The sequence below is a fragment of the Podarcis tiliguerta genome, assembly GCF_965153285.1.
Source record: "Podarcis tiliguerta genome assembly, chromosome: 10".
In the NCBI taxonomy this organism is placed as follows: domain Eukaryota; kingdom Metazoa; phylum Chordata; class Lepidosauria; order Squamata; family Lacertidae; genus Podarcis; species Podarcis tiliguerta.
The window spans coordinates 65195433-65210965 of record NC_139543.1 but is presented as its reverse complement, the minus strand read 5'-3'; the positions used below and the strand labels follow the sequence as shown (position 1 = coordinate 65210965).

Below are 15533 nucleotides of genomic sequence, written 5' to 3'. Positions count from 1 at the left end.
AATGAAAGGAAAACATGACACATCCATCCTCTTTACAAAAATCATCATCATCATCATCATCATCATCATCATCTTATCATCTGGTTATCTGTTAAATTATCTGGATTTAACAGAACCAAAGACTTGCAAGGGTTGTTGGAGGACATCTAAACTAACTTCTTGCAGGTGCAAGAAGTTCAGGATCCCTGAATAGATGGCTATCCAGCCTCTGTTTAAAAATACATCCTGTGACAATGACCCCGTAAACTCCTAAGGGAATCTGTCCCACTGTTGAACAGCTTATACAATTAGGACCTTTCTTCTAATAGAGGTGTTTTAGCTTGAGGGGCCAGATAACTGTGACAAGTTGGTGAGGCAAACCCACCTGTCCATCCCATGACATTCAGGTGTCTCATGATTGGCAGGTGGGTTGCCCTATCTATCTGTTGAAATCCCTTGCCTGTGGTTTTCAAACACCCAGCAGCCAGCTAGTTGGATGTTGAACACTTAGGAATCACGGCGCAAAGGACATTAGCAGCAGCAGGCTTATTGCTAGTTCACGTTAGCTGAATAAGGGACAAGGGAGAGCGAGAAGCAAGCAGTTGCGCTTACCTGGTTTAGCTGGCCAGTTGAATGGTTGCACACTAAAAATAGGACACCTGGAGGAACCCCTACAAAAAATAACTTTTATAGAATGAATGTAGAGGGTCTTGACTAAAGATCTTCGAATCCCATCTTCTCCTCCCTGTCCCCAGTTTCCCCACTGTTGTTCTGTCCTGTTCCTCTTATGATACCAGACTCCCAGTACATTTCCGAGCACAATTCAAAGTGCTGGTGCTGACCTTTAAAGCCCTAAACGGCCTCAGTCCAGTATACCTGAAGGAGCATCTACACCTCCATCGTTCTGCCTGGACACTGAGGTCCTGCACCGAGGGCCTTCTGGCAGTTCCCTCATTGCGAAAAGCCAAGTTACAGGGAACCAGGCAGAGGGCCTTCTCAGTAGTGGCACCCGCCCTGTGGAACGCCCTCCCACCAGATGTCAAAGAGAACAACAACTACCAGACTTTTAGAAGACATCTGAAGGCAGCCCTGTTTAGGGAGGCTTTTAATGTTTGATGCATTACTGTATTTTAATATTTTGTTGGAAGCCGCCCAGAGTGGCTGGGGAGGCCCGGCCAGATGGGCGGGGTATAAATAATAGATTATTATTATATTATTATTACTATCTTGCACATGCCTGATGCAAGTTTCTCTTAAAAACCAAGCTGTCCTCACTTCTCCTCCTCCTTGGGTTTTGCAGAAATTCTACAACCAAGTCTCCACGCCACTTCTCAAAAAGCTGGAGTTCAACTACCCGCACGGAATGGTGTCCGATGTCACCCACAACACTTTCCAGAACTATTTTGGAGGCTCTGAGATTGTGGTCGCAGGAAAAGTAGACACTGAAAATGTGCAACACTTGCAGAGTATGATTACAGCCACTGCCGTGAGTATAGTGTTTGCCCATTTATCTCTTTCCCCAGTGCAGATGTTTATGCCACTGTGGAGAGCTTTCTCAGTAGGGGTGGGGGTGAAATTTGAATCAGTTTTTTATTTACCAGATGAACTTACCTAATTCACAGTTCCTGAAACGATACGCAAACCAAATTGCAGCCATCTTTCAAAATTCACATCGGCAATGCACTTCTCCAGCTGTTGCAACATGTACAGAAATGCATAGACTAGGTAAAATGTATGTGAGATACATATCTTAGCGAAAATAACATGCAACAGATGCATTTTATTTGGGGGAAATTGCTTGCAAAATTAAGTAAATTAGCCAAAATTGCATATAAAAATGTGCATATATTAGGAGCAATTCTCCCTAAAATGCTGGTGAATTTTACTGAGGACTTTTAAAATCAGGAATTCCCAAACCAATATGGAAATGTGAAGAGCTGAACTTTTGATTGGAAAATGGAGAAACTAGAAATGGACCGATTTTCCCATTCCTGTTTTTGAAGGATGGGTAAGAAACACTTTAATTGCATCAACATAGCACCTGAGGGGAAGTTTCTCACAAAAGGTCTTTGTATCTCTCTTATTTCTCTTCCCCATTTTTAGTCCAATGCACAGCTGGTCTTGGAAACTCTGGCTGATGTTGAGGGACTGGATGAGTTCCTGAGCAAAGATAATCATGCAGACCCAAAATTCACTGAAAAGCTGTGGGCCTACATTACCATCAACCAACTGATGGCAGAGAGGTGAGAAGGAAAGCACTCAGTGGATTTCTTAGAGCCGTCCTGGAAGAGGAAGAATTTCTGTAATTCTAGCTCTGAAATAATGCTAGCTGGGACCCAGTACTAGTGATTCTGTGTACTGTATAGTTAGTATGCATTCTGTGGGGTGGGATAGTGACTGGCTCAGTTTAAACAACAACAAACCTATGGTTACGTGAAACATACTCAATAAACACACACGACGTAACCGGCTGTACTTTTAAAAAAATAACGTATACTTCATTGTATCAAATTGTAGATTTCAACAGAAGTCTCATAAAGTTCAACGGAAAAAGCAGTGGATCAGTTCATTATCTAGTCAGTTCATGCATAAGGTCCACACATGTATAAGTGTCTATTCCACCTGTCTGTTCATAGAGTCCAATAATCCACATGAAGGATTGTCACAGTTCCACAGAATCCTTAGACTCTGGGAGAGTCTAAGACAAGGATTTCCGGAATATTAGCCTTGTTTTGCCATCCTAGGCTTCATCAGTAGTACAGGCTCATATGTAATATTACAGGATAGAAATTCTTTCCCCCCGTCACCAAAAGTTCACAAATGGATATGGATACGAAAGGGAGAGAAACAACAACAACAACTTATTTATACCCCGCCCATCTGGCTGAGTTTCCCCAGCCACTCTGGGCGGCTTCCAATCGAGTGTTAAAAACAATACAGAATTAAATATTTAAAACTTCCCTAAACAGGGCTGCCGTCAGATGTCTTTTAAAGATAGGATAGCTGCTTATTTCCTTCACATCTGAAGGGAGGGTATTCCCCAGGATGGGCGCCACTACTGAGAAGGTCCTCTGTCTGGTTCCCTGTAACCTCACTTCTAGCAATGAGGGAACCGCCAGAAGGCCCTCAGTGCTTGATCTCTGTGTCTGGGCTGAAATTTGACAGATTCACTCATCCCTTGGTAGTGAAGAGGGTTCATGGAACCACAGAATCATAGAAGGGAAGGGATCCTGAGGGTCATCTAGTCCAACCCCTGCAATGCAGAAATCTCTTTTAAAGTATCCATGACAGATGGCCATCCCACCTCTCCTTAAAAGCTTCCAAGCAAGGAGAGTCTGCAAGCTTGTGAGGGAGACCGTTCTACAGTCAAACAGCTCTAACTGTCAGAAAGTTCTTTCTAATGTTGAATTAGAAATCTCCTTCCTTGCAACTTGAGGCCATTGGTTTGAGTCCTACCCTCCAGAGTAGGAGAAAAGAAGCTTGCTCTATCTTCCACAGGGCAGCCTTTAAGATCATTTGTTTTTGCACCACCTAGAAACCTGGCCACTACGGCTGCCCTGAAAAGGAACATCACAAAGAAGATCTTGCAGATGTCTTTGGACCATCACATTGTGACCCCATACACAGCGATGTTGATTGAGAGCCCAAATGGAGACGAGCTGATGTTGGCTGACTCGCCCCAAGACCGCAAAAGAGGGTGCTGCCCAGGTTGGTTCCACACTATTCCCAGTTGTCAGGGTACGACACGGCATTACATAGGTCTGTAGGTAAATGATGTGGGTAGTGCTGTGGTCTAAACCACTGAGCCTCTTTGGCTTGCCGATCAGAAGGTCGGCAGTTCGAATCCCCGTGACGGGGTGAGCTCCCGTTGCTTGGTCCCTGCTCCTGCCAACCTAGCAGTTTGAAAGCACGTCAAGTGCAAGTAGATAAATAGGTGTGCTGGTCCCGTGGGTTACCTGAGAGGCAAGGTCCATGTCTGGTCCGTGGTCAAAGGTGCAACGTGGAGGTAGTCCGTAGTAGCTGAAGCTGGGTGCAGGGCAGGGAGTCGGGTGAAGTCAGGAACAGGCATGCAAGCAGGGAACCAGGGCAGGGCAGCAGCTCTGGCAGAAAAGCAGAACAGGGTTCAGGCAAGAACTAGCAACCAACAATGTTTCTCCCGCAACTTGGGACTGGGGCTGGCTGGCTTTTATCTGCCCCGATCCTCTGGTGACTTGCCTCTCCTGGCCTGGAGGCGAGCACTCCTCCTGCAGGAACTTAGTTCCCTCCGCCTCTCTGCCCTGAGCCTCTGCAGCTCAGGAGAGGCTGGAGGGTTACCGGACCCAGAGGCAACTTCAGCTTCCTCTGACGGGGCTGAGAGTGGAGCACCTGCAGGCAATGGGTCCTCCATCACCTCAGGAGCCAGAGGAGACTCGGCTGGTGCCTGCACCTGAGGATCCAGCACAGGTGAGGACCCTTCAGGCTCATGCCCCTGCCCCTGCTCAGCTGGTTCTGGAGGCGGGGACTCCTGTGCAGGCTGGGATCCCTCAGGTTCAACATCCGAGTCCGTATCCCAGGCCATCACACTAGGTATCGCTGTGACAGGAAGGTAAACAGCATTTCCATGCGCTCTGGTTTCTGTCACAGCGTCCCATTGCACCAGAAGCAGTTTAGTAATGCTGGCCACATGACCTGGAAAGCTATCTGTGGACAAACGCCGGCTCCCTCGGCCTGAAAGCGAGATGAGTGCCACACCCCATAGTTGCCTTTGACTGGACTTAACCATCCAGGGGTCCTTTACCTTTTCATAGGTCTGTTGTAATTTCATTCCTTTTCTCTTACAGGTGCTTTAGCTGTTGGCCACCCCAAGCCTGAGAATTCCATCCCAGCTTGGGCCAAGCCCACATCCGGGGCAAAAGATCCTTCATCTCTCCTCATGGGCCCAACGGCATCAGCCATACATGCCGGTAAGAGAAAATGGATCCCTGCATTGTGCTCACTCGCTTTTCCCCCTGCAGTGACGATATGGGGGAGGAGAGTACAAAACCTAAAGACAGGGGAAGCCACTGAAATTTATTAAGCCCATTGTGATTTAGCCTGGAGAAGAGAAGGCCGAGAGGATCTGATAGCCATCTTAAAACATCTACAAGGCTGTCAAATGGAGAAAGCTTATTTTGCAGTGCACCAAGGGGTAATATGTGAACCAATGGGTTCAAATTGAAAGAAAGGAGATTCCAACCAAACCTTAGAAACAGTGGCGTAGCGTGGGTTGTCAGCACCCGGGGCAAGGCAAGTAATTTGTGCCCCCTAACCCGTGGATTTTAGCACTGATTTTAGCACTGTGAGTGCAAGCGCGCCCCCCAGATGTTGCGCCCGGTGCGGCCAGCCCCCCCTGCACCCCCCACGCTACGCCACTGCTTAGAAAGGGCTTTCTAATGGGAAGAGCTGTTCAACCATAGAACAGTCTCCCTCAGGAGGTTATGGACTCTCCTTCCTTGGAGGTTTCTAAGCAGAGGTTGGGTGGCCACCTGGCAGCGATGCTTGAGTTGAGATTCCTGCATTGCAGGGTGATTGGACTAGATCATGGATAGGCAAGCTTTTTCAGCAGGACGCTGGTCCAGTGTCCCTTAGACTTTGTGGGGGGCCGGACTATATTTTTTTTGGGGGGGGGAATGAATGAATTCCTATGCCCCACAAATAACCCAGAGATGCATTTTAAATAAAAGCACACATTCTACCCAAGTAAAAACACCAGGCAGGCCCCACAAATAACCCAGAGATACATTTGAAATAAAAGCACACATTCTACTCATGTGAAAATACGCTGATTCCAGGAATGTCCGCGGGCCGGATTTAGGAGGCAATGGGGCTGGATCTGGCCCCCGGGCCTTAGTTTGCCTAGCCATGGACTAGATCATTATTAGTCCCATAAGTCACACATTCCATGTCTAGTTCTGGGCCCCACAATTTAAGTAGGAAGTCGACAAGCTGGAAGGTGTGCAGAGGATCAAGGGCGCTGCTCTGGTTCGCCAGAAGCAGCTTAGTCATGCTGGGCCCATGACCCGGAAAAACTGTCTGCGGACAAACACTGGCTCCCTCAGCCTATTGAGCGCGATGAGTGCCGCAACCCCAGAGTCATCCACGACTGGACCTAACGTTCAGGGATACCTTTACCTTTTTCGTCTGTGGGTTAAGGGGAAGGGATCGCACTGCGACTCTGTGGCTGACCCAACGCACAGTTGAGGAACTTGATGGGCAAGGATGGTGGGCAGGAGGATGCTGAGGGAGTCTTGCAGCAGATTAAAGGGCAGCGTCCATGAGAGGTTCTTGCTCAGTAGCAGCCGGATGCAGCACAAAGCGGGGGACAGGAGTGAAACTGAAGGTAAACAGAGGAAGCTTGGAGAAAGCGAGAGTGAAGAAGGAGCCAGGAGGAGGTGGAAGGGAACAGGACAGGCTGTGAAAGAAATTAGGCTGCCCCAAGGAGCCTACTGGAAGGGAGGAAGGGGGAGAGAAGGGGAAACGGGAGGTCTGCGGTGGCGAGAAGCAGACGTTATGTAAAGAGGAGAAGTCAGAAACTGGCCAGGAAGGCTGAATGAAAACAAATGAGCAGAGTAGTTCCAGAGTAACAAAACTCTTGAAATAAGACCCACCACCACCACCTGCTGGTTCTCTGAAGGGGGAGAGACCACCTGTGGTTCTGAGGACTCCTGCAACCTTAGCCAGGTAGCAGCTGACATGGGTCTTACAATGCCTGGGTATTTTATTTTTATTTATTTATTGCATTTATGTCCCAGAGCTCCATGGGAAGAAGGAGTGATTGTTAATCCACTCTGGGAACTGGAGCTCTGAGGGGAAAATGAGGTCTCCTCACAAGTCTCAGCAAACTACAGTTCCCAGGGTGCTCTGCTCTTTGAAGCGTTCCATTACCTCTTTAAATGTATAGTCCGATAGAAAAGCTGAGAATTGTTAGGAGACACCCCCTCCCATTCCCTTCACAAAAACTACAATTCCCAGAGTTGATTGTGAGGAGGGATAGATTGTTTAACTATTCTGAGAACTCTGTGAGGGGGGAAGGGGTCTCCTAACAACTCTCAGCATCCTTAACAAACTACAGTTCCCACTAGGGAGAAAAATGTCTCTCTATCACTTTCACATCATACATAATTTTATATGTCACTCGTGTCTTCTTGTACTTTTCTCTAAACCAAAAAGCCCCAAACACAGGACCCCTGAGGGAAGGTGAGGCGACCACCTCAGGCATCCAGGATCCACAGGGGCAGCAAATCTCAATGTAGATCTTTATTCCACCCTCTCTTCCCTGAGGTGGGAGAACAGGGACCAGAGGGATCGCCATTTTTTTTTTGTTTTTCGCCTCAGGTGCCAAAATGTCTTGGGCCGGCCCTGCCCAAAGATTTCCTCGCTGTTCTTTGATTTCCTGTTGGCGGAACAAATGCAGCAAAGGCTGCAAAGGCTTGAACTTTGAGGGGGTGCTTAATGTCTTGTATATACATTTTTTTATTATATTATTTTATTATATCATTTTCAACAGTAATTAAACATACTTTTACATCTTATTCAATTTTTTTGACTTCCATCAATCCTGTCTGAAAATTTTCCAATCTAATCTCTTACTATGCATTTCTTATCTTCCCTGTTACATTTCAAACTCATAACCAATATCTCTTTTTCTACTTTGTAACACTTTGTATACTTCTCCTTACAAAACTTCTTGCAGTCCTACTAGCGTGATTTGTTGATTACAGTTGCTCTTCAAATAATTCATATACTTCTTCCAATCTTCTGTAAATCTCTGGTCCCGCAGGTTTCGAATCCTTCCTGTCATTTTGTCCAATTCTGCATAGTCCATTAATTTCGTCTGCCATTCTTCTTTCGTCAGAATGACGACTTTGGCTGCTCTCCCACAAATAGTGGCAAAGTGTGTCAAAATACTCCTGTTAGGCATTATTCAGGACAGGCTGTCTATCTTCTGGTATAGTGGTACCTGAGGTTAAGAACTTAATTCATTCCGGAGGTCTGTTCTTAACCTGAAACTGTTCTTAACCTGAAGCACCACTTTAGCTAATGGGGCCTCCCGCTGTCACTGCACCACCGCCACAAGATTTCCGTTCTCATTCTGAGGTAAAGTTATTAACCCAAGGTACTATTTCTGGGTTAGCAGAGTCTGTAACCTGAAGCGTCTGTAACCTGAAGCGTCTGTAACCCGAGGTACCACTGTATTGGGGGAAAAAGAGGATTTGAGCAAGCAACATCTTCACTGCCCTGTGCTCAGGAATGAACCCAAACAATTAAAGCCCTGTGTTGCAAACAATATCAGTAATATCCAAGGCAACACGATGACTAAGTACAACAATGCAATGTCAATATAAACTCTTTATATAATCTATACAATAGATAATCATCAAGAGTGCATATTTTGTGACTTTCAGAGGTTTCTAAGATTTCTGTTTATTTGGTTTTGCAGAGAGTGCATATTTCATACTGTTTAATGTTCTGTATAGCTTATATAAAGAGTTTATATTGACATTGCATTGTTGTACTTGGTCATCGGGTTGCCTTGGATATTATGGGAATGAACCAGGCAGAATCTGGCATTCACCGGCTGTTCTTCACCAGATATTCATTTCTTGTGGCAATCTAGTTTAAATCCTTTGCTGGATCCTGGGGGTTTTTGCAGGGGAAAAGGAAGCGAGAAGCCAAACTGGTCTGGTCCCAGTGGCCCAGCTGGCTGAGCTTTGCAAGGTGTTGTCTCAGCAAGGAGGCCGGGGCCATCTGAGAAATGTAGGAGCCAAGGGAGCTGGCAAAAGAAGTCTGATCATTGGCCCATTCGGTTCAGTGTTGTCTACACTGACCGGCAGTAACTCTCTCCAGAGTTTCAGGCGGGGTTTAAAGGACCATCATCTGACTTTTGTTAAGGGTTTTGAACAGTGCAGAATCGGCACCATTACTGATGCCACAAAGTCATACGTAAGAAATTGATTCTTTTAGTGTGGCGGTGCCTGCACTTTGGAACTCACTGCCTATTGATATGTGGCAGGTGTACTCTTTTTGGCGCATTTCTGTTTTAGACAAGCCTACCTGGGCATCTGGGACGCAGGTGGTGCTGTGGGTTAAACCACAGAGCCTAGGACTTGCCGATCAGAAGGTCAGCGGTTCGAATCTCCGTGATGGGGTGAGCTCCCGTTGCTCCTGCCAACCTAGCAGTTCAAAAGCACATCAAAGTGCAAGTAGATAAATAGGTACCGCTCCGGCGGGAAGGTAAACGGCGTTTCTGTGCACTGCTCTGGTTCGCCAGAAGTGGCTTAGTCATGCTGGCCACATGACCCGGAAGCTGTATGCCGGCTCCCTCGGCCAGTAAAGCGAGATGAGTGCCGCAACCCCAGAGTCGGTCACTACTGGACCTAATGGTCAGGGGTCCCTTTACTTTTACTTTTACCCGGGCATCTAGAATGCTGGTGTCTTCTTTAGTTTATTGCTGCTTTTCATTTTTTGAATGTTCTGTCTGTTTTCACTCATAATTTTATTGATTTGTCCTTTTCGTAAACTGCTTTGAGGTTGTTGTTTGCAATCAAGCAGTGCATATATTTCATGAAATTAAAAGTATATAAACAACGGAACCCGCTGAGCTTTGCCAACAATGGGGCACCCAGTTTTGTCCGAGTGCTGTTTAAAAACAAACGTGGGGAAAGCCTGACTAATTATATGCAAAATGGTACAGATACAAAAGTATATTATATGTATTGAAGAATCAAGTCCCATGTAGCTATGCAGTCCTGCAACATAATTTCACAAGTATCAACACAAATGCATTTTATATGTGTATATGCCTTGTTGTTATGCATCTTTCAAAGTGCTGGTTTCTTTTGGGATAACTGGAGTGTATAATATTATATGTATCATGCAATATACCAGAATTGTTTGTGTTTCTATCAGAGGTGATTTAAGAAATACACGCATGAAAAACCTTGTTTCTCATCAGGCTCTTGGGTTGTGATGGGAATTAGGGGGTGGAAATTGACAATTTAAGTACATTGCCCTATATTGTTTTAGAAGGCCTTTATAACATGGCTTTATTTATCTTGCAAAATGTGTATATTCATGGGCGTAGCTAGGGGGGCAGTTGCCCCCCTAAATCAAGTAAATATCGCATATACTAGAATATACTGTGCACCTTTTCTTGGCTAAAACATCGCAAAAATTAGCATGCACATTCAATTTGATGGTGCATTAAATTCGATTGCAAGCTTGAAAAACACCGCTGACATAGCAAATACTTTCTGGGTTTCAAGGTTTTGAAAACTGAGGTGCGCGTTAGATTCGATGGCGCATTAGATTCACGTAAATACGGTAAATAAAAATACTTAAACTAACTGACCAATCACTTGGCAGATAGCTGAGTTCTCCCCCCCCCCCTTCCAACATAAATTCTGGCTACGCCCACGTGTATACTGGTCAATTGTAAGAAAGAAGAAAGAAAGAAAAAGAAAGGTTTATGAGGCACAACTCTTGCTGTCCTGACAAGGGCCATATCTCCCTGGGGTGCAAGGGGTGCGGGGCACCTGGGCACCAAATTCTGGAGGCGCCAGGTGCCTGCTGCTGAATCTACCTAAGCTCTTAATTATCTCCCTCTGGGATGTCCAACCGGTCGACCACGATCGCTGGGTCATTTCCGTTCTCTTTTGCGGAAGAGCTGCAGAATCAATGTATCTGGCGCCCCCCTCTTACATCAAAATTTGGGGGCACTGGGCGGATCTTTGCACCCCGGCGGTGCATATGCTAAAGATGGCCCTGGTCCGGACACACCCTTATGGTGGAGAGAAGGATTCTCTTGCTAGGTGACTCTATGGTCATGCACCTTTAAAGCCCTTTGTGGCTTAGGGCCATCTATGGGACCTCCTCTCCTGCTCTGCCCCGCTGAGGACCTTAAGGTCCATGAGCAACCATAGTTTAGAGGTCCCGGGCCCTAAGGAAGTCAGACTTTCCTCCACCAGGGCCAGGGCCTTTTCAGTGATGGCTCCAACCTGGTGGAATGCTCTGTCCCACGAGACTAGGGCCCTTCAGGATTTAACCTCCTTCCTTTGGGCCTGTAAGACAGAGCTATTCCGCCTGGCCTTTAATTTGAATTCAGCCTGATCTTTTATTTCCCTTTTCTTCCCTCCCCCTCCCATTTTATGAAGATCACCCGCTCTGAGACCCCACAGCTAATTCTCCCCTGGCCTCCTTGCTGGCCCAAGTAGGACAAATTCAGCCAGCTAGCCCTGGGGATTATCTAAGTGATTTTTGATTTTTATTGTTATTCATGTTTTTATACTGTATTTTATGCTGTTTTTATAATTGTTTTAAAGTGTTTTAAATTTGTTGTTAGCCGCCCTGAGCCCGGCTTTTGAACCGGAAAGGGCAGGGTATAATTATGATCATCATCATCATCATCAAGGCAGTGATGGCTGGTGCCCTTTGAGGTTAGTTGGAGACCAACAGCAGCTGGAGCCAGAGGCACTGTCTTAATTCTAGTCCCCCCCCCCCTCCTCTTCTGCCCTGCTGAGTTCCACAGGAGCCACACTGAGACTAAATGGGAGGAAGCCAATAAGCAGAGCAAACCCTCCATAGTGGTTATGAGTAAGGAGGCAGAGCAGCAGGTGAACCGAGGGAGGGTTGGTGAAGCAGCGACCCAAATGGATCAGCCTCTACTGCTTCAAAGTTTGCACTGCTAACTGCTTTTTTTAAAAAAATTAAAAATGGCTGCGTTGGGCACATTTGTGGTAACGATGTTAAATGTTAAAATGAGAGCTGCACCGTTAAATAATAATGATAATTATTATTTATTATTTATTATTTATTATTTATTATTTATTATTTATTATTTATTATTTATTATTTATTATTTATTATTTATTTATACCCCACCCCCACTCTGGGCGGCTTCCAACAAAGTATTAAAATACAGTGGTCTGTTAAACATTAAAAGCTTCCCTAAACAGGGCTGCCTTCAGATGTCTTCTAAAAGTCTGGTGTTGTTCCCTTTGACATCTGGTGGGAGGGCATTCCACAGGGCGGGCACCACCACCGAGAAGGCCCTCTGCCTGGTTCCCTGTAACTTGGCTTCTCACAGCGAGGGAACCGCCAGAAGGCCCTCGGTGCTGGATCTCAGTGTCAGGGCAGAATGATGGGGGTGGAGACGCTCCTTCAGGTATACTGGACCGAGGCTGTTAAAGCGAAACCCAAACGCTCTGTGGACAATGCGCTAATTGCACGTGACAGTTATCTTCTGGTTTATCTGAACAGGATCCTTAGTTATTGGCCCAGCACCGACTGACAATTCCATCCCATCTTGGGCGAAACCTACGGTGAAACCTCAGGGTCCGTTAGCTGCTGTCATGGGTCCAACTATTTCTGCCATACATGCAGGTAATAGATGTTGGACTCTCTCCCTCCCCCCTTTTTTATCGCCATCTGGGTTTCCCCCCTTTAAGGTGGCCGTGTGTCCTCCTTTACAAAGGGCAGTCCCCTTGTCTGAAGGGTTGTTGGCTCAAATCTAGTTTAAAGATACAGAACCAGAGAGAGCATCAGGGGCATTAAAACTTACTCCTCTACTGCTGTCTGAGCATGTGCTAATTTAGAAATGGTTACTGTGATTTAAGGGAGGCGGGTGGCGCTGTGGGTTAAACCACAGAGCCTAGGACTTGCCAATCAGAAGGTCGGTGGTTCGAATCCCCACAACAGGGTGAGCTCCCGTTGCTCGGTCCCTGCTCCTGCCAACCTAGCAGTTCGAAAGCACGTCAAGTGCAAGTAGATAAATAGGTACCGCTCCGGCGGGAAGGTAAAGGGCGTTTCCGTGCGCTGCTCTGGTTTGCCAGAAGCGGCTTAGTCATGCTGGCCACATGACCTGGAAGCTGTACACCGGCTCCCTCGGGTAATAAAGTGAGATGAGCGCCGCAACCCCAGAGTTGGCCACGACTGGACCTAATGGTCAGGGGTCCCTTTACCTTTACTGTGATTTAGATGCATCTTGTCATAATGGAGGAAACTGTGATGAAGGGCCTTGTCTAGCTGCTCAGACTGCAGCTACGTCCGGGTTTTCCAACACATTTTGCTGCCCAGTTCCCATGCATCCAGGAAAACCCATTGATTGACCACTGACACTTAAAGTATTATGATGCATTCTGTTCCAGTGATATAAACATGGGCCATTTTTTAATGAGCATGGGGCCATTAAAAAAAAAGACACTTCAAGAATTAATTGCATTTGGGTGTTGTTGTTGTTGTTTTTTAAAAAAACAGCAGCAGCCATAACTAAGAAATATGCAAGAATTATGCCTGCATTGACATAAGAACATCCCACTTTATATTGTGGAATAAGGAAAATTTTATACTGGCAACATAAAACCAGGGTTTGTCGTTGTTGCATAGACTACTGATATCTTTGAGATAGGACATTTTATTTATTTCTTACCCTGATATATCCCCCATAAAGCATTAGCTTTTAGGATAAATAAAGACAACAATGCCCAGCCATGAATGAAGATGGCAATTAGTGTGTTACTAACGATGCGGTTGGTTCTAAGTCGTCGTTCTATGGCCAACGCCTCCAGTACTGCCAAGGACACCTTTGCTGCGATGAGTAACTGAAACGCAGCTGCGGTTTCCATTCTGACAATATTTCCTTCTTCCAAAAAGAGATTGCTCCTGACCAGAAGGATAATTATATTTCCCCGATCTTCTCCCACAACAGGACCTTTACTTTTAGGCCAATCCAAGCCTGGTCATTCCAACACATCCTTGGGCACAAAGAACCTACCTCAAAGCGGAATACATGCAGGTAGAAGATACTGTGCTGGATTTCCATCTCACTGTCTCTGAACTCAGCTGGGAGGAGGGCAGAGGCAAAACTAGAAATAGTTGCCTCTCCGGCGCCACCTACTGTCAGTCTTCCTGCTTTCTGCCCTTGGCTCTGGCTACACCTACTGTTGATCTTCCTGCATTCTGCCACCACTGTACGGGGATGATTGTGAACATGGGAGCGATGGAGTTTTTAGGGGGTTACATCTGAGTAGGGGAAAGAGTGCCCCTTGGTTTCAGCCTGGGGTGTTCGCTTTTTATTCCGTATCCCCAGCTAAACCATGGGGCGTCCCACTGAAGTAAATGATGTGAGGAAATCAGATCTTTCGATGTGTTACAATAATTCTGTGCTTTATTTAATAAATCTATGGGGGGAGAGTGTGGAGTAATAATAATAATAATAAATTTTTATTTATACCCCACCCTTCCTGGTACAGAAAACCGGGCTCAGGGCGGCTAGCAACAAATTTAAAACACTTAATTGATGCAACAAAAAACAGCATAAAAAATAGTATAAAACGTGAATAACAATAAATTGTTGTGGGGTTTAAGCCAGTCCAGCAAAGTTGGATGTGCTTTGTTTGCCCATTGTCTAATCCAGCACTGATGGGTACACAGAGAGGAAATATTTAACCCTCTTCCTTTGCCAATGAAGCTGTCCCCCACAGCTGCTACCCTCCGCAGAAAACTTCGGGTGGGGGGAGGTTTCAGAAGCATGGAAAGGGTTAACTCCTTGCATGCCACAATCCCAATTCTTTTTTGCACCTGTGGCTGCTATAGTTAAAGAACACCGGACACATTCAATGATTCCATGCAGTTAACATTATGCGCTTTTCTGTTTGGTCCTAAAATCCAGAGAACAATTTAACGGATGCTCAGGCTGGGGTTTGTTGGTCGCACGTTGCAGAGGAGTCACATATTCTAGCAATTCGAAAGAAGGAAGTTTGTTGCCACTTCCAAATAGTTTTGTTTTTGGACGAACCACAGTGGTGCATAGACAAGTCAATTGGCTCAAAACTGGGTGTTATTTGTAAAGCGCTGGAGCGAAAAGCTCCAAGATCAAGTTGGTGGTATTGCAAAGTTTGTTTTCTCTTAGGTGGGGGTGAGGGGGTTGTTTTCAATTACAGTGGTACCTCGGGCTAAGTACTTAATTCGTTCTGTAGGTCCGTTCTTAACCTGAAACTGTTCTTAACCTGAAGCACCACTTTAGCTAATGGGGCCTCCTGCTGCCACTGCGTCACAGGAGCACGATTTCTGTTCTCATCCTGAAGCAAAGTTCTTAACCTGAAGCACTATTTCTGGGTTAGCGGAGTCTGTAACCTGAAGAGTATGTAACCTGAAGAGTATGTTACCCGAGGTACCACTGTAATGCAGAGTGTGAAAATAGCAAAAACCCATTTGCAGGTGCGATGTGTGCCGCACAGGGCATGATTTAAGAGTGGCATTGCGGGGTGTAATTCATGATTGCTCTGTGTATTCTCTTTTGCAGTTCAGTTTTGAGATCAGCCTGTCTGATTCTCACTTATGTCTTTGCCCTTTTGCCATTGCTTTGGGCGGTGATTCCCAAACTGGGGGGTACTGCCCCCCAAGGGTCAACACAGTTACAGAGGTGGGGGTGGGGTGGGACTAATAGACTTTACGAAGGTGGCATCACTGAATCAAGTTCATCAGTTTCGTTGACTTCACTAAACTAAATAGCTTTAACTGGATTTTGAATGGATGGC

General features: G+C 46.0%; 1 protein-coding gene across 2 annotated transcripts in view; it reads left to right on the top strand.

The window, feature by feature from the left end:
• Positions 1 to 15533, top strand: part of ITIH2 (inter-alpha-trypsin inhibitor heavy chain 2) — a 41944-nt gene that overhangs the window by 21068 nt on the left and 5343 nt on the right. The window contains exons 13-18 of one of the 2 annotated variants that reach the window (XM_083401898.1): positions 1280 to 1465; positions 2083 to 2222; positions 3515 to 3687; positions 4800 to 4922; positions 12256 to 12378; positions 13703 to 13789. In XM_083401898.1, coding sequence (XP_083258024.1) covers positions 1280 to 1465; positions 2083 to 2222; positions 3515 to 3687; positions 4800 to 4922; positions 12256 to 12378; positions 13703 to 13789 — 832 coding nt within the window. The remainder of the gene's footprint in view (positions 1 to 1279; positions 1466 to 2082; positions 2223 to 3514; positions 3688 to 4799; positions 4923 to 12255; positions 12379 to 13702; positions 13790 to 15533) is intronic. The other variant, XM_083401899.1, reaches the window with a different exon arrangement.